At 41.0% G+C, this 26,050-nt stretch overlaps 1 protein-coding gene across 1 annotated transcript; it reads left to right on the forward strand.

Annotated features, from left to right (window-relative positions):
* The first annotated feature begins 794 nt into the window (after positions 1 to 794).
* TRAM1 (translocation associated membrane protein 1) lies at positions 795 to 23,857 on the forward strand. Its single transcript, XM_030479611.1, has 11 exons — positions 795 to 3,466; positions 6,297 to 6,360; positions 6,886 to 7,007; positions 7,211 to 7,327; positions 8,211 to 8,269; positions 8,658 to 8,742; positions 12,323 to 12,393; positions 12,482 to 12,586; positions 13,138 to 13,281; positions 14,243 to 14,400; positions 17,601 to 23,857. The coding sequence occupies exons 1-11, from the start codon at positions 3,344 to 3,346 to the stop codon at positions 17,672 to 17,674; spliced, it is 1,122 nt and encodes a 373-aa protein (XP_030335471.1). The 5' UTR covers positions 795 to 3,343; the 3' UTR covers positions 17,675 to 23,857.
* The last annotated feature ends 2,193 nt before the right edge of the window (positions 23,858 to 26,050 follow it).

Below are 26,050 nucleotides of genomic sequence, written 5' to 3' on the forward strand. Positions count from 1 at the left end.
AGTCCTCTGATCATCCTCATGGCCATTCTCTGGACCCTCTCCAGCCTGTCCACATCTTTTTTGTATAGTGGGGACCAAAACAACACAGTATTCCAGGTGTGGCCTGACAAGCGCTGAGTAGAGTGGGATAATGACATCTTTATCTCTGCTAGTCATGCCCTTGTTGAGGTAACCCAGCATCCTGTTGGCTTTCTTTGCCACAGCTGCACACTGTTCACTTCTCATGAGCTTATGTCCACCAGCACTCCCAGGTTTAAGACCTAGGAAAAAGGTTTGATGGTAGTTACAACCTTTTTGGACTTTCTATTCTGTTTCTTGCTAGCTTGCTTATTTACACTTCGTTTAAAATGTCATTTGTGGTTATGTCTCTTAAGTATGTTTCATGACCACTGGATTCAGGAGAGGTTCCCAAATAGGAAGGGAACTTGCTTCTGTCACCGTGGGCACAGTAATACGCCTCTTACCAAATCCTCCACACTCTTGCCCCCTGAAATGGGGTATTGGGGTTGCATGGCAAGGTTTTGGTAGTAGGGAGGCCTAGGTGGCTTCTGTAAGAAGATGTCAAAAGCTTCCCCCATTCAAACAATCATTTAGTGGCCTAGTGTTTCAAAATACAGACATCTGGAAAGAAACCTGGTAAACACAGACCAGCAACCCACTGGCAAGAAGCAGACTGAGGGCGGATGGTCTCTGCTGGTTTAGATCATCCTGCTTTGCCTAAGGAGCCACAAGAACTATCATGTGGCTGAAGAGGGAACTCCAATAAACAGAAGGTTTGGAAACTGTTCAGATGAGGCAATGGGTTGCCTTGTCTTCCATTTCACTATAGCAGCTTACAGTGTACCACCACGACAAACACAAAACCAGGTTGAAAACAAGGGGCTCTGTGCTTGTATGAGGAGAGTCCTAGTGAGGCACTGGAACGAAGTACTCGCTGATTATAGCTTGAGGAAAGGATGTCTTGTCCCAGTTCAGTCCTATTTGTTGTGTTCTGTGGAGATGAGGTGACCTGATCTCTTTTAAGGCTGAGGTGGGACATAGATGCAAGACTACACTGCAAAAGGGATTCTAATTTTTATCCCAACCTAATATACTTCACAGGTGAGGTATGTTACATCCATGACTATATGGTATGCAGTCAGGATATACTTTTACAGTGTTATTGCTGAAATAATGTTCTTTTTATTTTAAGGTTATAAAATAACTGCGGTGGCCAGGTGTCATGGTTTAACCCCAGGCAGCCACTCGCTAAACACCACGCAGCCGCTCGCTCACTACCCCCATGTTGGGATGAGGGAGAGAACTGAAGAGTAAAAGTGAGAAAACTCGTTTCTAAAGACAGTACAATAGGTAAAGCAAAAGCCATGCACACAAGCAAAGCAAAACAAGGAGTTCATTCACCACTTCCCATCACAGGCAGATGTTCCGCCATCTCCAGGAAAGCAGGGCTCCATCACACATAATGGTTGTTTGGGAAGGCAAGTGCCATACTTCCAAACATTCCCCCTTTCCTCCTTCTTCCCCCCAGTTTTATGTGCTGAGCGTGTCATACGGTATGGGACATCCCTTGGGTCCGTTGGGGTCAGCTGTCCCAGCTGTGTCCCCTCCCAACTCCTTGTGCACCCCCAGCCTACTCACTGGTGGGGTGGTGTGAGGAGCAGAAAAGGCCTTGCCTCTGTGTAAGCACTGCTCAGCGAGAACTAAAACATCCCTCTATTATCAACAGTTTACAGCACAGATCCAAAACCTAGCCCCACACCAGCTACTGTGAAGAAAATTAACTCTACCCCAGCCAAAACCAGGGGATGATCTAGAATACAGAACATCTTTGGACTTAGATATGAATGATTGTCCTGTTTAAACCTTTCTTTTATATTGAAAAAAATCTCCAGCTGTGATGGGGAAAATCTCTGTGTCCTTCTCTGTATTTTTAAATACCACAGATCATCTCTAGATACCAAGTATCCCTGTCTCCTGATTTAATAAATTCATACAAAACCTCTCAGTACCTTTTCTGCTGGTAAAGGTGTCTCATAGTTGGAAAAACCTGGTCATACACCAGACAGTCTGCTCCACGAGTCCTCACTGCTCCATACCGTTTGAAGAAACCAACCTAGTTCATATGATGTATTTGGTGCACACTCTCAATTCTCGCAAGGCAATGCCAATAGCTGCATCTTAATCCCTTACTCTGTATTCATTAGCTACTGGCAGCAAAAGCTGTTCTGACAATGCTGAACTTCAGCCATAAATTACTCCTGTCCTTGATCTTTCTTCTAGATATATGCACTGTATCTGCCAGCCAGAACATTTAATAAACAAGAAGTGGCACTTGTTTTGGGGAACTTGGACAGTTCAGTTCGGTCTGGATGTTGTTTACATTGTGCCGACTTCTCAAACCTCTTCATTCGTGTTTTAACCTGGCAACAGCCTTCTGCCATTGGGCTGGTTTTTTAACCCGCATCTAACCTCCCTTTCAATCTCTCTACTCCCCGGATAGCTTTTCTTCCCTTCTGGCTTTCTTGTCATTGCATTCTTCGTTTCTGTTACTTGGGTTACGCAAGTTATTCCTGGCTGTACGCGTAACGGGAGCAGGCGCCAGCGCAGGGAAGCTGTGGGTATCTTGCGGCTGCGCCTCAGCCCTAACCACAGCGAGCGCGGCCTCCCCATAGCGCCCTCCGGGGGCCTGGCCCCAGCCGCGGACGCTCGGGCGGCAGCAAAGCTTAGCCAGAGCCCAGGGGGCGGCCGTCGATCCAAGATGAACCCGCACAGCACGGGGTGCCGGGGGGAGCGGAGTCCAACGCGGCTCTGACCGGCCGCTGACCGGGAGGGCGCACGCCCCGTTTGCCCCGGAGCGCGGCCGCCTCCTCCGCCACCGGAGCGGGACCCACGGCCATTTTCTGTCGCCGCTGCCTCGGTGGGAGAAGGAAGCCACGCCAGTGCCCTACGCGGGCTCCGGGCTAGCGAGCAACAGCCCGCACCGCCGGCCACGCAGCACCCCCAGCACCACTGCCCGAGCCCCCGGGGGCAGGCCCCGCGGCGGCCTCCCAGGGGCGGGGAGGCACCAGGCGCCCGCCGTTGGTGGGTTTGAACTGCCGGGCGCTGCCCCTCACCGCCCCGGGGGCGGGCTGGCGGGAGGGAGGCGCGCCGCCGGCCGGCAGGGGCGCTGCTGGCGGAGGGGCGGGGTGGAGCGAGGCGAAGCGGCGCGGCGGCGGCTGCCATTTCCCGCTGCCATTCCTCGGCTGCGCGGCCGCCTCCTCCCCCTCCGCCTCTTCCTGGCCGCGGCGAGAGGAGCTGTGCTGGCAGCGGGGAGGCGGCGGCGGCGCCCAGCTCCCTGCCCGCCATGGCGATCCGCAAGAAGAGCAACAAGAACCCGCCGGTGCTGAGCCACGAGTTCATCGTGCAGAACCATGCGGACATCGTGTCCTGCGTGGCCGTGATCTTCCTGCTGGGGCTCATGTTCGAGGTGAGGCGGCACCGGCGACCCCACCCCAGGGGCTTCTTCCCGCTTCTCCCCCTCCCCTGGAGGCTGTGGGTGCTGGGCGGGGAGTGCGCGGGGGTCCCGGCGCACCGGGGCGGGTGGGTGGCAGGTCGCTGCGGCTGTCGTCCGCCAGCGTGGGTGCCTCCCGGCGCACCTACCCGCCAGCCCGCCCCGGGCCCCGCTGTGCACGGGGAGAGCAGCCGACCCCTGCCCCGCCAGCGCGGGCGCCGTCCCCGCCGCTCATCTTCACTTCGCCGGGTCCGGACCCCGGGGGACGCCCCTCTTCCCCGGAGAGGCGCAGTCCGTGGCTGCCGGCAGGACCTGGCTATCGGATCCACTTGCCGCCAGTGAGGGGAGGCCGTGTGCCGCAACCCCCCAGCCTGCAGCGCGGCGCCGCCGTGAGGGGACGGGGAGCGGGGCGGTGCGCTTCCTCCCGCGGCGGCGGGGGAGTTTCCTGCTGGCGGCGGGGTTACGTGGCAGTCGGAGCGCGGTGGCTGGGGGAGGAGTGTGCGGGGGGGGGGGGGGGGGGGGGGGGGGGGGGGGGGGGGGGGGGGGGGGGGGGGAGGGGAGGCGAGGCCCAGCGCGACGGGCGATCCCCGCGCTTTGTGTGCGCGGCCCCGCCGGCACTACGGCTCCCGTCAGGCCGCGCGGCGGGAACGGGCGGCGACGTATGCGTGCGGCCGCCGCGCGGGGGGGACGGCGGGTCTCCAGCCGCACGCTCGCACACCCCCTGCCCGCGTCCCCGCCTGGGGCTCAGCGCGGTGTGAGAAGCCGTTAGTCCGCAGGAGGTCGGTCTGGGTGTCTCGAGTGGCACCGGGGTAATCCTCTCTTCCCTCCCCCCGTCGGAGGGTCAGGCTGCGGCCGGGTGTGACAGCGGTGGAAGGGACCTCTCCCTTCGGCCCCGCGCTGCGGGGCGCGCTTGTATGCCTGGCGCTCTCCTTGTGCCCCCGTGTTGGTTGTAGTGATCTAAAACGTGCCTTTTGGCGCTTCTTGGTTACCCACCGAGACAACCGAAAAGCCAGTTTACCTGTGTGACTTCCAAAATGTTCTCAGTGGTGTCCCGTCAGACACTCCCATTTTTGTTGGCTAAATGTTTCTGGCTTTTGGGTGTTTGTTTAAAGTTTCTATTATGCTCTATGTGCTCCTTTCTATTATGTGGATGGTTTTCAGAATAATTTTATCCAGCTGCTCAGCAGTAGAGGCCAGTGGAGTTCAAAAAAGAAATACATACGTGGAAAGGAAAAAAACAGGGTGGACCACGAAAGCTCTTATACTTGGGTTTACTGTTAAAAACCACCAAGGCGGTTTTCTGGGGATTGAGGTTAAAGAGATGGGCCTAAACCGTTACCTTTTATGTTTGCTTCTTGATTTACTGTGTTACAGTATTACTGGTGAGGTTGGAAGTTTTGGGGACGATCGGATGTGCTGAAGTCTTTTGTTTCCAGGTTGTTGTAATCCCAGCATTGAATGGCCATGTGCCTTTGTTGGTATAGATGTGGTATGGCTGAGAAGATTGTTACTGTTTTTCACATGCATTGATACAAGTCTTGGAAATCACCTGCTGTGGTTAATGTTGGTATGGTAAGGTGTTCATACTGCCTGACTCTGAATTGGGACTGTGAGTAGTTGGCAGAGCCTTCAAAGGGCAGTTCTGAGTTGACTACCGTTTTGAATTGTCCTCTGAAGGCTCTCTTGATGAATAGGAAGCCCTAGGCAACTTCACTAAGTCAGGCAAGCTACTTGGATTCTCTGAAGTTACATGGGACGAACTGTCCATTGTCTGTTCAGAGATCCCTAGAAAGTTTAGGGCTTTTTTACAAAGCACTAGTTTTAAGAATAAATCTTATTTCTTGTGAGTGTAGTGGTAGTAACCTAATCATCACTTTAAATACTCTTAAGTATCCTTCCAAGATTCATAAAGAAGTTTTTGTTAGTCCTATAAATGCAATAAGGATGCTAGGTTTTTACAGACAGAAGAAACAATCAATTCGTAAATATTGCAAAGCCTGGCTGGTTTTCCCTCTCTGTTAAGACATGTTGATTCGTGTTGGAATTCAGCAAAGATGTGTTAAAGTTGAAAATCAATTTATATAAAGAACTTGTGTTCCTGGTTATTTATTGGTGGCTTTTATAGTATCACCACCACCGCCCCCTTTTATCCATTCTGCTTTTTCTTACTGTCCATCATAAAGGGGTAGTATCACTGCTAAATCTCATTTATTTTGTTTTACACTGCTTGCCAAAGGATCCCCAGGGTCAAAAGAATGCTAGTTGTATTGAGCTGGCATGCTGCTGGCCTGAAATGCTTCTCCATTCTTTATGCCTTTTCTCCTCTCCTGCCCACATTTTCCAAATCACCCGCAGATTTATGAATATGATATTGCCCTTAAATTTTGTCAAGTTAAAAAGTAGTTTTAAGTGAGGCTTATTCTCAGTTGTTGCTGCATGCATCGTGGTCTAGGGATTACATGGTATTGTACGTTCTGTTAATGTAATAATACAGTATGGACTGGAGAAAAAAATTGCACCATGTGGTTTTGTTTTAACATTGTAGAAAAGACTTACTTGTGAGTAACATTTCTGAGGATATTTCATTCAAGCAATGATAGGTTTGCTTACAGAATACCCAGAGATCATGCAATGTGTTCTGCCTTTGGAAAGCCGGGTGAAGTGGTGTGATAATGTGAGTTGATCAGTTTAGTGGGAGGGGACAAACGTGTTGGGGAAGGGTGCTAAAACTATGGGCAAGTGTTTTCACTGAAATAAACTATATCAAACAAACTTTATAGCGCTTCTGGGTTTTTTTCTCTTTCAGATTACAGCAAAAGCAGCTGTCATTTTTGTTACACTTCAGTATAATGTTACCATTCCTGCCACAGGTATGTATCTTGCAGGAGGTTAGTATGCCGTGCTTTCTAGACTGAGGGTAAGTGAATTTGTCAATTTGAATAGATAATAAGCAATTTTCAAGGACTTTATTTTTAGTAAAACTTCATTTTAATTAATTAGGTTGGGGACAATGTTTCTGTTCTGCTGGATCCATCATTAGTGCTAAAACACCATCTGACTCTTACTCTGATTTTGTGAGTGATGATCTTTGCTAGTCAAAGCAGCATGATAGTTTAACATAATTTTATTGTCCCCTTTAAGTGCATTTGGGTAAGCTTTCTAAATGCACTTAAGTTTTCATTTTTATAGTATATCTTTCCAGAATCAAATTTAATTTGTGATGTGATGGAGAAGATGACTGTAAACAATCTACTGACCTAGCTCATGATGATGGATTGACCTATATTTATTCAGCTGACTGCAAACTATTGTCTGAAAGGCTTCACTTTGAGAAACAAGCTTATCAGCTATTAAACTGTATTGGTGCCTAACAGTTATTTCTGTTTGTCTTTTAGAAGAACAATCTGCAGAAACAATCTCTCTCTATCACTATGGCATCAAAGACTTGGCTACAATTTTCTTTTACATGCTTGTAGCAATAATCATACATGCTATAATTCAGGAGTACGTACTGGATGTAAGTACAAAATATTAATTCCTTTCATGAAGATAATTGTCAGGTTTTAATTAGACTTTAAGACTATTAACTTAAAAGTAAACTTTTGCATTAAAGCTTTTAACTGTTAATAACATGCATTGAAACTTTTAGATGTTCAGGTGCAGTTGACAGGTAGATGTTAAGTACTACAGCACATAAATAACAATGGACTTTCATTTCAGAAAATTAATAGGAAAATGCACTTTTCAAAAACGAAGCATAGCAAGTTCAATGAGTCTGGGCAACTTAGTGCATTCTACCTTTTCTCCTGTGTTTGGGGAACAAGTATTCTTGTCTCTGTAAGTATGCTTTCTCTTCTGATGTATTACAAGAGTTCAAAAACTGCAATTACAATGATAAATTTTTGGCTTATTTTTCTGGTTTTAGCTGGATTTAATATTAAAGCAGGGACAAGTTTAGGGATTCTGTGTAGGCTGTAGTCATAACTGAGTATGAAGTCCAGTAGTGTTACTGTTGCTCAGTCTGAGTCGACTGAATAAGCTAAAGCTTTTTAATCCTTATTATGATACTTCATTCTCTGTAGTTTTTTTCTGTGTTGGCTTGTTAGTGTAAAATAAATGTAAAAAAAAAAGCATCATGCATAGCAGTTTGGCAGTCTAGGGAATGTGTGGATGAACAGATTGCTGTAGGCTCCAGGTGAGTGTGCTTTCAGATGATATGCTCTTTGCTAGTGGCTGCATGTGTATGAGCTTAGTTTAAAAAAAAGTGGGTTTTTTTCTTTAACATAATGACTCCATAAAAGTTTTCCTTCTCTTAGTTAAGCTCCAAGCTAGTCAGCAGTTTACAAGGGAAGAATTATAGCTACAGTGATGCTGAAATAACCACCATCTCATAAAGATACTGTATCTTGAATGAATGCTTGATTTGTTTGGTTGCTTTTTATTTTCTAAACCAGCTGGGTTTTGGTTTAGGGATTTGTGAGGTTTTCTGGGGGTTTTTTGTATTGGGTCTTTTTTTTTAGTTGGTGTTTTTGTGGGTTTGGGGTTTTTTAATAAAAGGAAATATATTGATCTGCAGCTTTTAGTTGTGTGTGTAGGTGTGTGCATGTTTGTATGTACACATGAATATACATAAATACATGTATGTATGCTCATTCATTATTTCTGACTAGGAAGTGGCATCTTTGAGGGTTTATTGGTTTTGTTGTTTGTTTTCTTTTAGGAGAATTATATATCAGATCCAACCTCTCTGTGGAGGGACTATCCACACACTCTGATTCCGTAAGGCCTCTCATTAGAGGATTGTTGGGGAGAGGAGGGAGTATTTTAATCTTAGGGTGTGTCATGGACAATTCATGTGGAATAAGTAGTCTGTAAAACTGTATTAGTCGTTCATGTATTTTTGCTCATATTTATGAAGGAACTTGATTCTCTGTCAGTTTGTAGCTGCAGAGTTCTCTTTCTGTTAGCTGTTATTTAAAGAATTAAGTTTTTGCAAGCTTTAGTTGTCTTAATGTTTCTTAAAAAAAAGTCTTTTTAGTTGGCTTGCAGAAAGGATCTCCATTTTTCTTTAGAGGCAGTGATTAAATGTGTTCACTAGCAAGTTTCTGAAATGTTTTAAATTCATCGATAAAAAGTAATATTCTTCAATTCTTCCTGTATTGTACAGGTTTCAAATGAAGTTTTTCTACATCTTACAGTTGGCATACTGGTTTCATGCTTTTCCAGAACTGTACTTCCAGAAAACTAAAAAAGTAAGTTCAAAGTGGAAATGAAAAGAACTCCAAAGCAAGCAACTTAAAACAGTAGAATAGTGAATTTCTTTTGGACTTCTAGAGTAATGTGTTACCCTAGATTTCTTACTTTGTTCTTGCTTGTGTTATCCACTTTTCCTGATGGAATTTTGGGTGCTGAAATGTCTGTGTGAGAAAGTAGTTAATTCTTTTTTAGTTAAATCCTGTATTTACAATAGCAGTAAAATTGCTGTGTATCTGTTGTGTAAATATTTCTCGTCTACTAAAAGAATTTTCCCTTGAACAAATGAATGTGAGATTTTCTTTCCAAACTCTTTTTTTGTTTCTTGTAATTAGTAGTCTGAATAGTCTCATTGAAATCACAATTGCTTAATGAATCATAATACAGGTGTAGATATAAGCAGTGAGTAATTTCTTAAGTACAAGGAATATTAAACTCTGGGATTTGATTTAAATACCACTGTCTGGAGCAGAAGTTCTGGATAGTTGTGTACTGAAATTTGTTTTTAATGCTCAATTTTTAACAGCATCCTTTTACCCCTAAGGGTTTTCTCTGTTGAGGTTCTCAGAACACTGAGTTTGCTGTAGATTTTGTTGTAGCACGCTTTTTGTCTTCCGGGATCAATTTAAGTAGTCTCTTTGCATGTTTTTGTTCAGGCTCATTTTGTATATGCAGTTTTCTTTTTAAACTTCATTCATTTAAACTCTTAACATGGCTTCACTAAGGGCAAATCTTGACTAATTTAGTGGCTGTCTATGGTGGATTAACTGCATAAGTGGATGAGGAAGAACTCCTAATGTCATATACCTGAACTTCTGTTAAGGCTTTTGATATGGTCTCCCACAGCATTTGTACCTCTAAGTTGGAGAGATGAATTTCATGGGTGGACTATTAGATGGATAAGGAACTGGCTGCTTCCAAAGAGTTACAGTCAATGGCTCAACATCCAAGTGAAAGCTAGTACTGAGTGGCATTCTTCAAGGGTCTGTACTGGGACCAATGCTGGTTTTGTTTATCTTCATCAGTAATGTAGACAGTGGGATTTGGGTGCGCTCTCAGCAAGTTTGCAGATTGACTCCAAGCTGAATGATGCAGTTGATTTGCTTGAGGAAAGGGATGTGATCCCAAGGGATCTTGACAGGCTTGAGGATTGGGTCCAAGTGAACCTCATGAAGTTCTGCAAGGCCACGTGCAAGGTCCTGCAACTGAGTCATGGGAATCCCCAACATCAATACAGGTTGGGGATGAATGGAAAGTTTGGCCAGCAGGTTGAAGGAGGTGATTCTCCCCTTCTACTCCACACTGGTGAGAATCCACCTGGCGTACTGTGTCCAGCTCTGGGGTCCCCACCACAAGAAAGTTATGAATCTGAGCAGGTCCAGAAGGAGGGCCATGAAGATGATCAGAGGGCTGGAGCACCTTTCCTCTGAAGAAAGGCTGAGAGAGTTGAGGTTGTTCAGCCTGGAGGAGAGTTGATTCCAGGGAGACCTTTTGTGGCCTTTCAATATTCAAAATGGGCTTATAAGAAAGATGGAGAAAGGCTGTTTATCAGGGCCTGTAGTGGCAGGACAAGGGACAATGATTTTAATCTGAAAGAGGTAGATTAAGATACTGGGAAGAAATTCCGTATGATGAGGGTGGTGAGGCACTGGCACAGGTTGCCCTGAGAAGCTGAGATGCCCCATCCTGGAAGTGTTCAAGGCCAGGTTGGGGCTTTCAACAACCTGGTCTAGTGGAAGGTGTCCCTGCCCCATGGCAGGAGGGGTTGGAACTAGATGAGCTTTAAAGGTCCCTTCCAACCCAAACCATTCTGTGACTGTTGTTGCTGTGGCTAGACTGCATCTCTGTTGCCAGAGTTCTGCCTTATTGAAGAAAATGAAACAGATGTGTTATGCAACCATAGGTCTTTGTTCGAGAGCATAGAAGAGGCTTGGGAAGATAGTGATGGGGTGTTTTGTTTTCATGCTGATCAGACACATGTTAAACACTTGATGTTTTGCAGATACACTGCAGATGATGTTCCCATATTGTGGTAGTGATATCTTTGAAATTTAACTTAATAACCAAGTATGGAGGGGTTTTTTATCATAAATTCAAGACAGCTGTTGCAAGTGGCAGAGTGATCTATCGAATAGTAGTGTTTTGCTGGGTCACTGCTTGGAATCTTGGCCTCTTGACTTCTGCATTATTCGTTTGTTTTAGCAAGTTCATTGTTGCTATTTCTTTCACCACAATTTAACCTCTGCCATCTTGGCTTCTATGCCTTATTCTTTCTCTTGAAGGAACTCACTTCTTTTACTCAGGTCTAGTTGTCTGTACTGCTGATGTAGACAAGAAAAAAGTTCTTAATTTGGTTTTCCGTATAGTAGTGTATATCTCCACCTGCATTGTTGCAGGAGGCCTTCAGTCTGGCAGCTTGTCTGAGTGTGCAGCATGGGCTGTTTAAATGTTACCTCAGTTCTGAAAATGAAGTGCAAAAGGCTCATCCTGGTAGTACTTGGAGAAACTGAGCATTTGTACTGGCTATTCTCTGATTTGTCTGAAAGAACTCTCTTTTTGTTTTCTTTCAGATAACTTAGAGTAGGTCTTTATCTATTTTCTTGCTCCTTGTGTATGTGTGTGTTTGCTGCTGTGACAAGTGTTTAATTCTGTGTTTTTGTTGGCTTTGAGGTGGAATATTGCATAACATAGCATAGATCTTACAAGAGTAAATTTTTAGGCATTTTTTAAAAAAGAAAATTATTATATGCATACAAGATAAAACTGAAGCCCCTTGCTTGAAGTTTAGGGAATCTTTCCAAAAAGTAGGAGTTTCTTAAGCACAACTGAATGTACTCTGCATACAGCTTCAAGACAGATTTGTACCGTGGTCTAGCTTATTTTAGTGTTTCTTCTGTTCACAGATGGCACCTTCTGCTTTCAGTGTGCTGTGTGTCTATACTTGAATTCATGTCTCTTCCTCTTTCTTATTTCATCTCTGTGAAGTGTTCAATTTAACAAGGCCGGCTAAAACCTAGCTGGAAGTGTGACCATGTGGCTTCGCATGACTGGTTAATAACATTATTCTCTGTATTTGCCAGCAGCAGTCTGCCAGAATCTTGAAAGATCTTGGATTTTTAAAATGGATGTCAACACTTGGAAACCTGTTCATTTTAGGTTCATAGACTGTTACTTTATTTCTGTAGCAACTTGACAGAATCTGACGGGCCACAAACATGCAGAACTGTAGGAAGTTATCTGATGATGCAGTAATACATACCAAATAAGTATTGTAGTAGGTAGTATAAATTCACAGTAGTTGCATCAAATAAAACCAGGCCCTTTTAAAAAGCATCTTTTTCATGTTTGATGCATTTGCTCACAATAGCACAAGTGTAAGATATCAAATATTACTAGTAAGTAAGCAATAAGTTATATATGTGGAATTAGATTATCTAGGCTGAGTAATTCAGTGCCAAACAAGCCACGTTAAGGTAGCTCATAAACCAAGAAGAATTTCAAAGTTTGTGGTATTATGTAACGTTGTACCATAATGTGTAGCATTGTATATAATGCATAAGTACTTTTCTTTCTTAATAGGAGGATATCTTTCGCCAGATTGTCTACATTGGACTTTATCTCTTTCATATTGCTGGAGCCTATCTCCTGAAGTAAGTAAATGGTAAATTTTGCTGGCTTCATTTTCTGTCTTAAACATCTAACAAAACGTCTGAATGTTTGTTTTATTTGTTTTGATAGTCTGACCCATCTTGGACTTGTTCTTCTGGTATTGCATTACTTCGTTGAATTTCTTTTCCACATATCCCGTCTTTTTTACTTCAGTGATGAAAAATACCAGAAAGGGTACGTAGACTTTATCTTCTAAATTAGTATAATTTCTGTCTCAAAGCCCTGTGCATTTAACTAACCTGAAACCAAAATAACAATAATGTTCAAACAGCCTTTCCTTTGAGGCCACAGTTCTACATACTGTTGAAATAAATGTTAGTAGCAGTATAAAATGAAACAAAACCTTACACTTTGTACTAATACTTAAAAAAAGAAGATTGGTAGAGAAAGGAACAGCATAGATTGCTAATATAGCCAGTTCTATACAAACTAGTAACATGCTTATGTTCTAATAGTATTGGAAAACATTTCCTATTAAGTCTAAATCAGTTTTCAGAACATACTTTTGGTTTGTAAAGAAAATAATGGTGAGGCAGGGCTTTTCTTGCTTTTTTGTCTTCTATGAGTATTAGAAATACAAGACCAGTTTAGGACAGGTGCACAATAATGGATTTAGGTAAGTTCTTAAATCTCAAACGAATTCACATGGTGAAGAGTAAATATTTGCATTGTTAGTACTTGTGAATGGAAAATTCATTTAGTGTTTGTGGTGTTTTTCTTGGTAGATTTTCACTCTGGGCAGTTCTCTTTGTTTTGGGAAGGCTTCTCACCTTGATTCTCTCGGTCCTCACTTTTGGCTTTGGACTGGCAAGAGCAGAAGATCAGCAGCTGAATTTCAGTACTGGAAACTTTAATATCCTGGCCGTTAGGTAAAGTAAACTTGGAATGGTTCTAAAGCATGAGTTGTAAACCTGTGTGAAATACACAGTGTAAGTGATATGGTGTTAATGCTAGTAATTCTGAATTAGGTTAGGTGTTTTCATGCAACCAATGGGATCAATAGGAATAGCTTATGTAACAACTTGTAAGGCGCAGTGAAATGAATTGAAGAATTTACTATGTACAGCTGATAAATCTGTAACTGGTTGCTTGGGGTTTTTTGTTGGAAAAAAACCCCAGAATTTAAAGGAATATCTTGCTAATATTGACAGAAATTACTTTCAAATGTTTTAGAGAATTGAAGTAATTTTATTTGTAGAGGTCAAGGCATTATGCCCAGAGCATCTTTGGTCCTGTTTGAAGATTCCTACCTCTTTGTCTGCCTTTATTACAGCTCCTGTTGCTGCTGTGTGTTGCAGAATGTTCAGCCAACCACCTGGCGTTTTTATAAACTAAATCCAGAAAAAGAAGTTATTAAAACACTGACAATGTCAGCATTGCCCTGCAGAATTGCTATGCAGAACTGCAAGACTCTCTTAAACCATTTTCAGCTGTTACTACCTGGAAGCCTGAGAGTAATACTAAGAAAGGAGAAAGCAGGGAAAAATTCTAGTACTTCCTGGTTTTGATGGGGAGCAGAGACTTTGGCTCTGTATCTAGTTTTGTTCAGCTGTGCTAAGCCCAGTCGCCCTACATGAGCTAACTTTTGCATGGCTTAGAAAATGGATGCTACCGGTGGGGAGAAAGAAAGTCACAAAAGAAAATCCAAGCAAAACTGAACTTTTACAAATTCATGTTTTTGAGACAGAATCACTCTAATGTATTTGAGGAGCCTGAGTAAAAAAGCAGTTCATGACATTCAAGAAACTATCTGAGGTGGTGTTCTACTTTTCTGTCATATTTGCATGAGATAAGCTTACTGATAAACCTTTACATGTGTTCAATTTCTAGAATCAGTGTGCTGGCCTCCATCTGCATGACTCAAGCATTTATGATGTGGAAGTTCATTAATTTCCAGCTTCGGAGGTGGAGAGAGCATTCTTCTCAGCCTCAGTCAGTGAAAAAGAAGTTTGTAACAGCTAAAGGAAAGAACTCCAGAAAAGAAAGAGGTTTGTGTTTTCAGTTTTTCTGTTGCCATGACTTCTCAAAACTTAGGTAACGGAGAGTCTTCTTTAATGTACTTGCTAGAGAAACATTTTAGGTTTAATTTGCAATTGAGATGGCTCAGTTACAGAGACGGTATTGGTGGATATTGTTGGGTGGGTTAATTAAAAAATCTCTATATTTTAGTTGTTTGGATTTTCTCTTCTGATTGGCTGAATGAAGGAATTAGTATGTAGTTAATGCAACATGAGATTCTTATTAGGTATAATTTTATCACTTGAGCAAAATGTGTCATGCTTATTCCCCTTATAAAAGGGGAACAGGCACAGGTTTAGATCTGTTCTCATAATCAATTACTGCTGAATTTTCCTTGCAATGAATTCCAAGCTTACTTCTCATTGCCACTAAATTCTGAGGGTTTAAGGCAAGGAGATGGTTTGATCCATTCAGAAAATAAGCTTATATTGGACTGTTTTTACTAAAGATAGTATTTTGTCACTAATTTTAAGGGGGGGTAATACCTACTTACTACTCTAAGTCTGTGTAGAAGCCTTGGGAAATGAATTAATGACTCAAGGTTTGACTTGATTATGTCACACTCTTTATGGAAAGGCCATGGAAGATGAACTGAATGCTTTTTCCTACAAGGAAAATTATGTGCTCCCTTGAAAAACAATCCCCACATTTCAGTATTTCTGTTGTACCAACAGTTAAACTTCTGTGTTTGTAATTGCTAGCTTGAATAACCTGTGCACTTTTCTGAAACTGCTTAAATTGTTTCAAAAGCTTATTTTGGCATGCATGTATTGCCAACCTATTCACTTCATGATACATTGAATGTAACGTGTAAAGAGCATTGCACTGAGAATTGAGATTTGTGGTCAGAGATCAATTCAGTATTGTTCTGGGGGCTTTCCAAGTTCTTATTTTTATTAAAATCATGTTCTTTAGAGTATTCTTGTACTCCCTTTTGATGATTTGTAATTACCACTACTTGGCTTTTGTGTGGTGTTGGGGTTTTTTGTTTTTGTCAGAAAATACAGTTGGACTGGAGTGGAGGTAGTTTCCTATGTAGGCGTACTATTTAATCAGAGCTTCATGTTCATTGCATCTGTCTTTTTTTTGTGGAATTAATTTAAATCTTCTATGACGAATATTTTTAAAGCATAAACTTAAATGGCATTTTAAACAGCGAATCAAAAATGTAGCAGCTTTCTAAAATTTGTTAAACTATTTAATTCCTGCAATTTGTTGAAGTTGCTGGTTTTCACCCAGCTTCAGTGGAGACTTGAAAGTGGTAAACAAATAGAGAAAAAGTCATTTAGTTGGCATTGTGGTTTAATTCACAAAATAATTGAGTTATGCCTTTGTTAAGGACTGAAGAATTTTACAGCTTATTTTAAATGGAAAGAAAAGAACTTTAAAATCCAAAAGGCTAGTGCTGTTTCAGATGCTTCTGTTTTGAAGATTCCTGCAATGTTTTCTGTTCAGAACACTTGCACAAGATGCAGCAAGACAGTGTTTTTGAAAGAGTAATATGTGCAATAAAATTGTTTAAAACAGTCTGGATTTTTTTTTCTTTTTCTTTTTTCTTCTCCCTTTTTTTGTGGTTGGATGGATTCTTGGAGCCAGGGCACATTGTGTTACTTTTAGACTGTGCCAAAAGCAAGAAATGACAGTAGAAAAATCCTACTGGTGATGTAGGTGGAGTACCCAGGCACATGCTGATTCTTGTTCTTTGTTTTACTTTCACTTGTTTTGACTTAACTGTTTAAGAAAATATGATTTCAGTTAGCTGACTTGGGTCCAGCTCATTGTTTGTAAGCTTGATTGATGAATAACATGAACTTTTTGAAAAGTATCCGAAGTCCATCTTATGTAGGCTTAAAATGGTGGTACCGTTTACAATCGAGTGTTGGATAGGCTTTGACTTTTCCTATGTGATTAATTGGGCCCATGTCTGGTCTCATTCTCATGTTTCTGAATTTGGGTTTGGGGGTTTTTTTTGGAGTTGCTTGTTTGCCTAAATGGGAGCATTTGGGTGGAGTGGGGGAGAGACGGAGATCAACAGTTGTTTTTTGTGGGTTGGCCACATTCTGTGGTGATCTGCAACACATCTGTAGATGGAAAACATTAATTTAACCAGTTAAAAAAGCCCACAGCAGTTGCTTGGAGTCAGAATGATACTATAAATTGGAGCAGAGATGTTAAGCAGCAAGCATTATAGCTGGCTATGCACTCTGCTCTTCAGATCTGTTTTTTTGAATTTATTTACTGTCAGGCAGCGTATCTCCTTCCTTGGGTTGTGATGACACTGAATAAAAGGGATACTTTCGATTCACAGTGGTATCATGTTGCTCCATTTTACTGCAAGTTGTGTGCATTATAAATACACAGATTGTGGGTCATTGTTCTAGGACAAACATTTGCTATAAAATCCTCTGTGGTGCTTGAACAGATTAAAACTCTTGAGACCTTTCAGTTGGCCCAGAAGTGGGATAGAAGTTGCCACTGATAACATGTTCTTGCTTTGTATTCTTAGATAGGTGCCTGGTCTCATGCTTGAAGTCTTCAGGTATACACATATTCATCTCAAATCCAACTCGTGTTTTACTTAGGCCCATCTTTTCTGTGTAAATACCTTCATCAGAACATAAATAAATTCTATATGTTACATTATATACTTTTAAAAACGTGTGTATATATAAAGGTTTCCTATGTATGTGAAAAGCTTGTAAAGGTGAGTGAAGAAGTGTAATTTCAGCAAGAATTAAAATATTAAATGAGTGGGATAAACAATAAAGACCTATGCCAGGGAATTGTATTGTGTGACCTGTCTCTCCAGAATTTCAAAGGACAGTTACATCTACAGGTTGAGTGGTTTACATTTTAAGATAATATCTTCTAAAGTATTATAGCTGGTCTTTATTTTCAGTCTAGATATATATAATCACATGCTTAAATGTGTGGCCATGTCAGGAAACCAGACTTTATCATAGTAAACTTTAAATTTTGCACTTTGTAAAAACTTCACTATACTGTTGAATTATGATGAGGTTTAATGATGAGGGTTGTTTTTCTTTAAACAAAGAAGATACATCAGAAAAGAAGTTAGAGGACTATTTGTATAGGACCTAAAAAAAAAAAGTAATAAAATATAAAGTGTCTCACTGTATTTGAAAAATGTTTTTCTTCTTTTTTCTAGAAAATGGAATAAATGGAACAGTGACCTCAAATGGAGCAGACTCGCCTCGTAGCAGGAAGGATAAATCCTCGTAAAACTGGGTTTTATTAAGTTAACTGACTAATGTCCCCAAAGAATCTGCTTTTTACATGGATGGCCCTTCAGCACTAGAGATGTTATGGATTAAAGAAAATACAATTCATGTTTTTTGATTATTGCTGTTGTTTTGAGAAACTTTTTTTAAAAGCCATTTTGACTAAGGAAAAAGGTTTATCTTCAAATACTTGGGTGGGAGGGGAATACAACACTTTTTAAATAACATTGACACTTTTTTAAACATTTATTGTGATGAAATAACTTCACTTAGTGAGGATCACTGTTGCAATGTATTATTTCCTTCCAGCTTTTGTAATCTTGGTGATATATACTGTTCTACCAACTTCACTTTTTCCAAGTTCCTCAAGAAGTATTGCAAAATTGAGGTAAAAACTTAGTATGCATTTTCAGATACTCTGGCTTTTGAGTTAATTACCTGGAGTCAAATTTACAGTTCAAATTGGGATTCCAAGACCACACCAATAAACCTCTTTATTTTGTAGTCATTAGCTACACAATGTGTGCTCTAAGAATTGCCCCATGTCATTAAAACAAAACTGAACTAATTGGAAATGTTCCAGAGTCTTGTTGTTTGTTGGTTAGAAATCTCATACAAGGAGCAAAAAACCTTTTTGAGATATAGCTTTAGCACTTGAACATTAGAAGGGAGTGTGTATGGTCATAGGAAGAGTTGATTTCAGTAGCACTGTTAACTCCTGTCTGTGCTTTAAAGTGTATGTATCTTGGACAATTACTGTGCATTGGACCTTCTCTGAAAACTTGTCTGTCTCATTTTAGAGGGTGGAGGTTCTTCCAGTGTGGTGCTTGTGTTTGTTCTAGGACGCATCTTAATGCTCCGTGGAGAGGGAATTTGTTAGATAAATGGATAGAGTTACAAGAAACATTCCTTTATTCTGACTGCTTTGCTTTGTTTCACCTCTGTTAGGAAATGGTTTGATTTCTCCTATATATATTTTTATGAAAAAGTATTTAAAAGCTACAACTTCTTAAAACTGATTGTGCCCTTTGCTACAACTGGAAAAATCTTAATTTAAGAATTTTTCCATTATCTGTATTTTGTAATTGTATTTGATGTGAAGCTTTGTCCAGTTATTTTTCCAGTTTAATATGCAGTTAATGTTTCCTGTGTACCCTTTTGTAACAGGTATAATTCAACCAATTTCACTTGAGAATGAGTTGGAGGTTTAATTCAGTCTTAAGAAGAAGTTGCTAAATCGGTCTTTCAAGTTAAGCCAAGTATTGGACTGCTTATTGATTGAGAGGAGTAATTGTGAGCAATCAAGCTGATAAATAAAATAGTTTTAATTAAAAAACTGTTACTATAGTTGAGTTTATACCCAACAAAGTTATAAATCTGCCTTCTGTATCTTCTACAGTTCGATTGCTTACTATACAGAATAAATGTTTCTAGTACAAAATCTTCTCTGCAAATAACTATCCATTCTTCAGTTGTTTAGAGCTATTGAGAGTTATTGCAGTATAATTTTTTCAATGTTTTGGGCAATTTCAGTCACAGTTCCCATGTATCTGCTTCACAGCTCCTGAAGTGGAGTTGGTCTTGCTTAGCTTGAGACCTCTGGGGCAGCGTGTGCTGCAGGATGCCCAGTTGGCTTCTGTGGAAGTAGCTATACTGTGTCTTTAGTTGAGGAAATAAAACCCAGTTGACAAAACTGTGAATATGTCTGATCTGACCATGAAATGGAAAATCTGAACTCAAATTTTGAGGGAATTGCAGATATTAAATACTAAAACCATGTTTCATGTGTGATGTTTCTATAAAGACCTTCACAGATATTAGTATTGCATGTGCCTTGCTCTCAAGTTGTACCTTAAGCCAAAAAGGGCAACTTTTTAAAGTTTCTGGTCTGGTACTTTGACTCTTAAGTCAGTTTGCTGGTGATATCTGGTTGTATTGGGGCTGTGAAAATCATAAAGGGTGGAGGAACAAATTCTGAAAGGAGCGTTTAAGGTACTTCTTAAAATCTTTAAGACTTGTTGGAGTCTGAAGGTTGTAATAGTTGTTTCCCTAAGGCAAATGGTATCTTGTAAACCTCATTCTTTGTCACAGTAATCTTGAAATCTAAAAGTCAGGTTCACTTCCAAAAACTTGGAAAAGAGTATATTGCCTGTTAATACTGACATTACTTTTTGTCTCCTTTTGGCCTTATGGATGTTCTTGGCCTTTGGGCTTCTTGAAAAAACACTTTTGTTTCCACAATGGCTTCCTCTTCATCCTTGCCTTATAGGAGTTGTTGCTTTCTTCCAAATAAGAGAGTAATTTCAGTTGTTCTAGAATTTGGATAGGGTGTCAGAAGCCAGGATCTTCTGCCTCTTGTGTCATAACTAAAAATACGTATTTATCATTCTGGCTGAGGCAAAAGCAGTAATTTTTATTTTTCTACCTTGGGGTGGAAACACCTGTGAATTTAGAAGATTTTGAGGCTCCTGTTTCTGGTTTGTTGTTACTTGTTTTGGCCTAAGATTGTTGTTTGCCAGGATAACTTCTTTTGAATTGCTTAAAATTGATTTTCAAACGTTACTGCATTTTGGCTCTTTGTCTGTAATCTGGCATTCAGTAAGCTGGAAGAAGATTAGTTGTCTAATCATGTTTTCTTAATTACGGAATCAGGAAAATTGGAAATAGGAATGTAATAATGAGCTCTTCAGTCATTTACACGCCTAATAAAATAATTTTTGCTTAGGCTGTAGTAATTTATCCTGGTCAATTACCAGGTCTCACAAAGAAAAGGCTTTGTCTGTTTAGATGGATTTGAAATGAGTAATTGATACAGACTGTGGATAGGGTTTTGGGTTTTTTTTTTTTTTTCTTAAACTCCCTCCTCCCTGCCCCCTCTTGTCAGAACCTTTCAAGACTTACAACAGATTAGTTCAAGACATTGTTTTCCCCTCCCCAGAGTCTGTTTGGTTTATGTGCCAGAATCTAGTATTTTACTGAGTAATTATGTGTAACTTCAAAGTACAAACAAGGAACACAGAGCAGCTGAAATTAATTTTCAGAGTTTTTGTTTTTATCTGGACACTTTCTCCTCTTGACTAGTTGCAAAAATTGATTTCTCCTGTGTGAATTAATCATGAATGTGGCTCTTTGGAAATACTGCTTGTCAGGTGATCCTGTGCCCAAACTTAGGAATGATCAATGGATTTACCATGCAGAGAAAATGCATAGGCTGTTTTTGCTGATGTTAGAATATGCTGAAAGTAAATTAAGTATTTTGGAATAATGCATTTAGAAAATCAGTAGTTATTGATAAGCATTTGATGTTTTTTCTGAGTACGTGTTTCTTTGAAAATTTTAGTTGTGTTTTTGGAGTTATGCAACCCAGAATTGTGATAAGCAATGTGGTGCTTTGGTACAAATGGACTTCTGTAGAAGAGGTTAATACATATCTGCAGCCTTCTTGCTCTTTGCAGATTTCTGACTCACTGCACCTGAGGTGATTTTGTTGAAGGCAAAACTGGATATTAAAGGGAAGGAATCATTTTCATGGTCATGCTAAGTTGGAAGTAATGTAGGTCACTGCCAGAATTGGGGTTCTTGCCCCTTGCTATGTCTAGCACAAGCCTCTCTGGTTGCATGGTGAGCTAGATCAGGGAGGTAGTGCGGCTGAAAACTAGCTTGTTTGCTTAGTTGTTTTTCCACTGGATTAGTTGCCCAATACTAATCCTGGAGGTATACAAGTATTTATGTGTAAGCAAGAAGAAAAGATACAGGGAAAAGGTGGATCAAGCTCTACAGCAGCTATCCCTTTCGACTGTGCATTGGGTTGAAAGTTACTCTAGATTACAGTATGAGTTGGGAGATCTCATCAAAGGGCTTCCAGTCATCTATACCAGAAGGAAACTGGTCTCTCTGGTAGCTCCTACATGCCAAACTGTGTAAGTGTTAGTGGATTTTTGTCAGATACTATGCGGGAAGGGAAAACGCTCAATGTGCTTTACTGAACTGAGATACCTTTCTGGGATTTCCAAGCAGTGTAAGATGATATTGGTGGTGTAGAAATAGCAACTCTGAAAAGGTAGTTCCCTTTGGATTAAAAAAACAAGATTACTTTTCTTAACATCTGGGAAACTACAGCTTTTTTGCTTTTTGGGGGGGTGATTTTTATTTTTTTTTTTCTCCTCCACATGAACCTTTTATGTATTGGAGTAGGTCTTCCAGAGGGCTTCACAAGAGTTGCACTGTCTGCCTATCTAAGTATGTGGAGGGGGGGGGTTGTTTGGTTTCTCTTATTTTGTTTTCCTGTTTTCCAGCTGCTTCCTAGGTCATGCTTGGGTTTGGTTCCATTCGTGACTCAGCCCTTTGGGCCTGTGTTGTAGAAGATGGAGAGAGGCAGCTTCAGTGGGCTCCCTGTGTGGTGTTGGTCACTGCAGTCCTAATTGTTCTCTGGAAAATTTCAGTATTGAAGGGGCTTGAATGGGTAGAAACAGTTGTGATACTTGTAGCATTTACACATTGGTGAGAGCCTACATACAGAGATACTATGTTCCAGGGGACTATGGTTTAATGCTTGGAGGCTGTAATAAGAGTCATCTTGTTACACAAATACTTGGATTCTCTCTTGTGCAGGGTATAAGAATGTCCTACAAAATTAAGGTGTGGGGAAAATGTAAGGAGATCCTTTGAAAAGAATAAGACTCTTCAAAGGACTGATGTCAGTTATCATCTGTTCATCAAATTTTAATTTCTTACATTGTTAGTTGTGGATTATCTTTAGAGCATTGGATTAGCCCATGCTTCTTGTTTTGGGTTTTTTCTTTATATGGTAAATTGTTATGGATGTGTGGTGGGTATCCACTCCTTTCACTGCTCCCTGAACTAGTCGGTTTAGGATTTACTAAGCCTAGTTCTATACACATTAAGGAATTTGGTGTGCTTTTCATAACTAAAATAAAAGCAGTGCCAGAATGTTTCTGGATCAGATGTGCAAGAAGTAAGCACATCAGTGTGTTGGCTGTCATCAGAACGCATTTATTGGGAACTGAAACTCTTTAGGATGAATACATTCTGATACAACTTGTATTGCAATGTAGCATTTGGATATAGCTCACATGCAGCTAGCAAGTGCCTTTGTGGGTGAAACAGAACCACTGTTGGCATCTACAGCTGTCAGTTCCCCTTCTGTGAACAATGGGTGAGGAGTGCTGGGCTGCAGCTGCAGTAGGCTGCTTTCTGCCTTTTAGAGAAGTTCTTTTGATGTTGACAAGACAAAAGGCAACAACTCTTATTTTAGGTTTAAAAAAGAAAATACTACCTAGGTTTGAATCCAGTGCGCTTGCTCTTGATCTCTCTGTATGTGTCCTGTCACTTTTATTTTAGGTTTCTGCAAACAGTTCATTTTTATCCAGCTCAAGCATGGCAGATCTGTGATGTGAGTGCCAGAAATGCCAACTCCTTTTTCTTCTTTTTGTGTTTGAAACTTTTTGCAGAATCAGAGCAGCAAAAGTGTAGTTTTACGATTTGACAGCTTCTCAGTATTCATTTTTTGTCCTTATTGTGGTTAACATTAAAGGTCAGGCATTGTCATGCAGCACAACACAGTTGGTACTTCTTCATTCTACACACAAGAGTGTTAGGCAATTTGATATACTGAAGTGAAAAAAATATTAGTAAGCTTGAACTGGTTTAGCAGAAATTGGTGTTCCTGGATGGTTTTTTGTTCTTCCTTATTGCAGTTCACTGTTACTTTAGATCTCTGAATCTCTAGTCTGTAGTTTTGCTGTATTCCACTTGACAAATTATGGTCTAGAACTGGAGCTTTTTGTTCTCCTTATATTGGTTATAAATGTTGAAGAATGTATCTTGCATTGTAATGAACAGATGAAAGTTCAGCCCATGGTGGTGAGAATTCTGTAACAGGTTCAGAATTTCAGCCTGTGAACTCCAGACTAGAAGCCAAGCCAAAACTATCTTGTGTTCTCATGCAGGTGATTCCTCCTCTTTGTTTCTTGATTAATCATTCTTTGTTTTGTTTATCTAGATTGTAAGTTCTTTGTGGCAAGGGTTGTCTTTTGTGCGTGCGTGTGTGTGCGTGTGTGTACCCAGGACAGTAAGGTCTGGAGCCCAGTCTGTGGAAGCTGTAATAAACAATCACCTTGTTATTGTTTTCCTGGATATCATAATAAAGAGTATCAAATTAAAACTGTGCTTGAATAGTCTGTTACAAAAATGGAGGCGTGTAAATTGCATCTGGCTTTGCTTACAGTCCAGAAGCATCAGTGGCAGAGAGATACTGGTCAAAGACAAATAGAATGTTCTGTTTGGGGTTATACACTTGAACCAGTGAACATAGAGCCAGGACATCTTTGGCTGAAGAGAAATGGTTTGGTACTCAGGCTGGAGCTGGAGCTTGCACAGAATTAGCAGGAGTTCAAGGCTGAGTTTCTCACCTCCTGTCAAGCTGAGAAACTGCATTGGTCCTCCCTCTTGGGAAAGTGGGCTTGTTTGCTGTAATGCTTGTGCAATGTTTTGTACCCTTTGAATAGCACTTTCAAGCTTGAGAGGGTAACCACAACCTTAGAGAATACCAAAAACTGCACTGGGCAATGTCTGGTGTGGCCTGGGAGCTTACCATTCAAATTGAAGTATTTCCAAGCTCTTCAACTCAGCAACTTTTAAAGCCTTTGTAGACTTCAGCTTCACTGATATGGAAGAGTAAAATTTCATCCAGTCTGAAACTGAACCTCTACACTGATACATTGATGATCTGAGCAAGACGGGGGGGAACTGAGGACTGTTGCTCGAGTTAGGGAAAGTTAGAGTGGGTTTAGGAAACCTTTGTCATAAATGTTACCCTCCTGTGGGTTTCATTTGCTACATGGTGGAGGGGTTGACTAGATCCCAGGATCTGTGTTCAGTTCACCTGAAGATACATCAGATTGTTGCTTTTGAAGAACTACTGAACTACTAAATCATTCTTAAAACCTGCATTCGTAACTTTTAATTCCTCAAATTAATCAAAAGAAAATACTAAGATCAATTTCCCACGAGGATGCATCTGGTTCTTGGCTTTGCTGATGGACAATGTAGCTTAAACCGTAGGTTAAGTTGTGTTAGAAAATCGGAGGAAAACATGTGAGAACCAGAAGCACCTTGCCAATAGGTGTACCTGCAAAGTGACTGTCTCCACCATAGCTGGTGAGCACAGGCATCTAAGATGACTGTAACGGGTCCTGCCTTATCTTTCCCCTCCTGCACCTCTCGAAATCATCATCTCGTCCCACTGCCACTCAGAATGACACAGCAGATACTGATGGGAGGTGGAGCATATGGAGTCTTAAGAGCCAGATCGTGTGATGAGTTTGGGATGTGGGAAAAACAGCCACTAGAGGCCACCATAGGCTGCCTCAGCTGGGCTTGACTTACGGTGTCTGCGGGTAGCAGGCAAAAATACATAGAGAGGCCCGTGGTTTTGCTGCACTTTCAGCAAAAATTACTTATTTCCTTTTAAACAGCATCTCTGTTGTAAATCAGAAAACAGAGCATTGAATTAAATTAGACCCAACTCTTTGTAGTTTTGGATCTTGGTGGTGACGCAATAATAAAACCCGTGGTGTTTTCTATAGGCCTTGTAAGGTGTCCTTGGCCCAAAGCTACTCCCTCGCTTCTGGTTAAGAAAGCAGGGTGTAGACCTCCAGTATTAAAGCTTTATCTTAACCCAAAAGTGCAACATCTTAGATTAAAAACAGCGCTGAGAATGCAAAGCCTCGGATTACATCTACAGGCTGTATTCAGTTCTGTAAGCAACTACATGGTGCTGTGCCAGATGCTGACTTCTTTGCTTAATCCTTGGGGAAGGGGAAAGTACAGAAAACCTGATCTCTGTTTCCACCAATTTTTGATGCTTTCAAAACAAAGTTACTGTTAGAGGAGCTTATAAAATTGTTTCCTGAACTAAAAAGAAATGTCAGCTTTTATCTGCCAGTAGGAGACCCTTATTTTGTAGGAGTATTTCTTATGGACATCTCCCTTTAGATGCTGCAGGATGAAAACTTTCCCTGCAGTGGTTAAAGCAACTTCTCAGAAAATATAAGTTAAAATATTCAGCTCACAGATTTTGCCTTTAATTATGAGGAAATGTCTTGTTCCTTTAGCATATGCCCCCTTTTATATACAAGAAAGTTTTGGGGTGGCACTGGGAAACACTGTGGGATACACTAATTTTTGTTGTTGTCTTTGGGGTAATTCTACCCTAGTCTGACCAGAAAATAAAACACTCTGCACTGGCTTTAGCTGTTCTGGGCTAGGATGCTTTTGCTGTCAGAAAGCATTGCAGTGCAGCATGATCTAGCTCTGGAAGAATAATAAGAAATATGGCTCTCCGTCAGGAATGTCC

The sequence above is a fragment of the Strigops habroptila genome, chromosome 1, assembly GCF_004027225.2.
Source record: "Strigops habroptila isolate Jane chromosome 1, bStrHab1.2.pri, whole genome shotgun sequence".
Lineage (NCBI taxonomy): Eukaryota > Metazoa > Chordata > Aves > Psittaciformes > Psittacidae > Strigops > Strigops habroptila.

Excerpts from the sequence above, each read along its gene's own strand:
- TRAM1 (XM_030479611.1), top strand. The coding sequence starts at position 3,344 with ATGGCGATCCGCAAGAAGAGCAACAAGAACCCGCCGGTGCTGAGCCAC. Across the intron at positions 8,743-12,322 it reads ACTTCCAGAAAACTAAAAAA|GAGGATATCTTTCGCCAGAT; the intron begins GTAAGTTCAAAG and ends CTTTCTTAATAG. Across the intron at positions 12,394-12,481 it reads GCTGGAGCCTATCTCCTGAA|TCTGACCCATCTTGGACTTG; the intron begins GTAAGTAAATGG and ends TTGTTTTGATAG.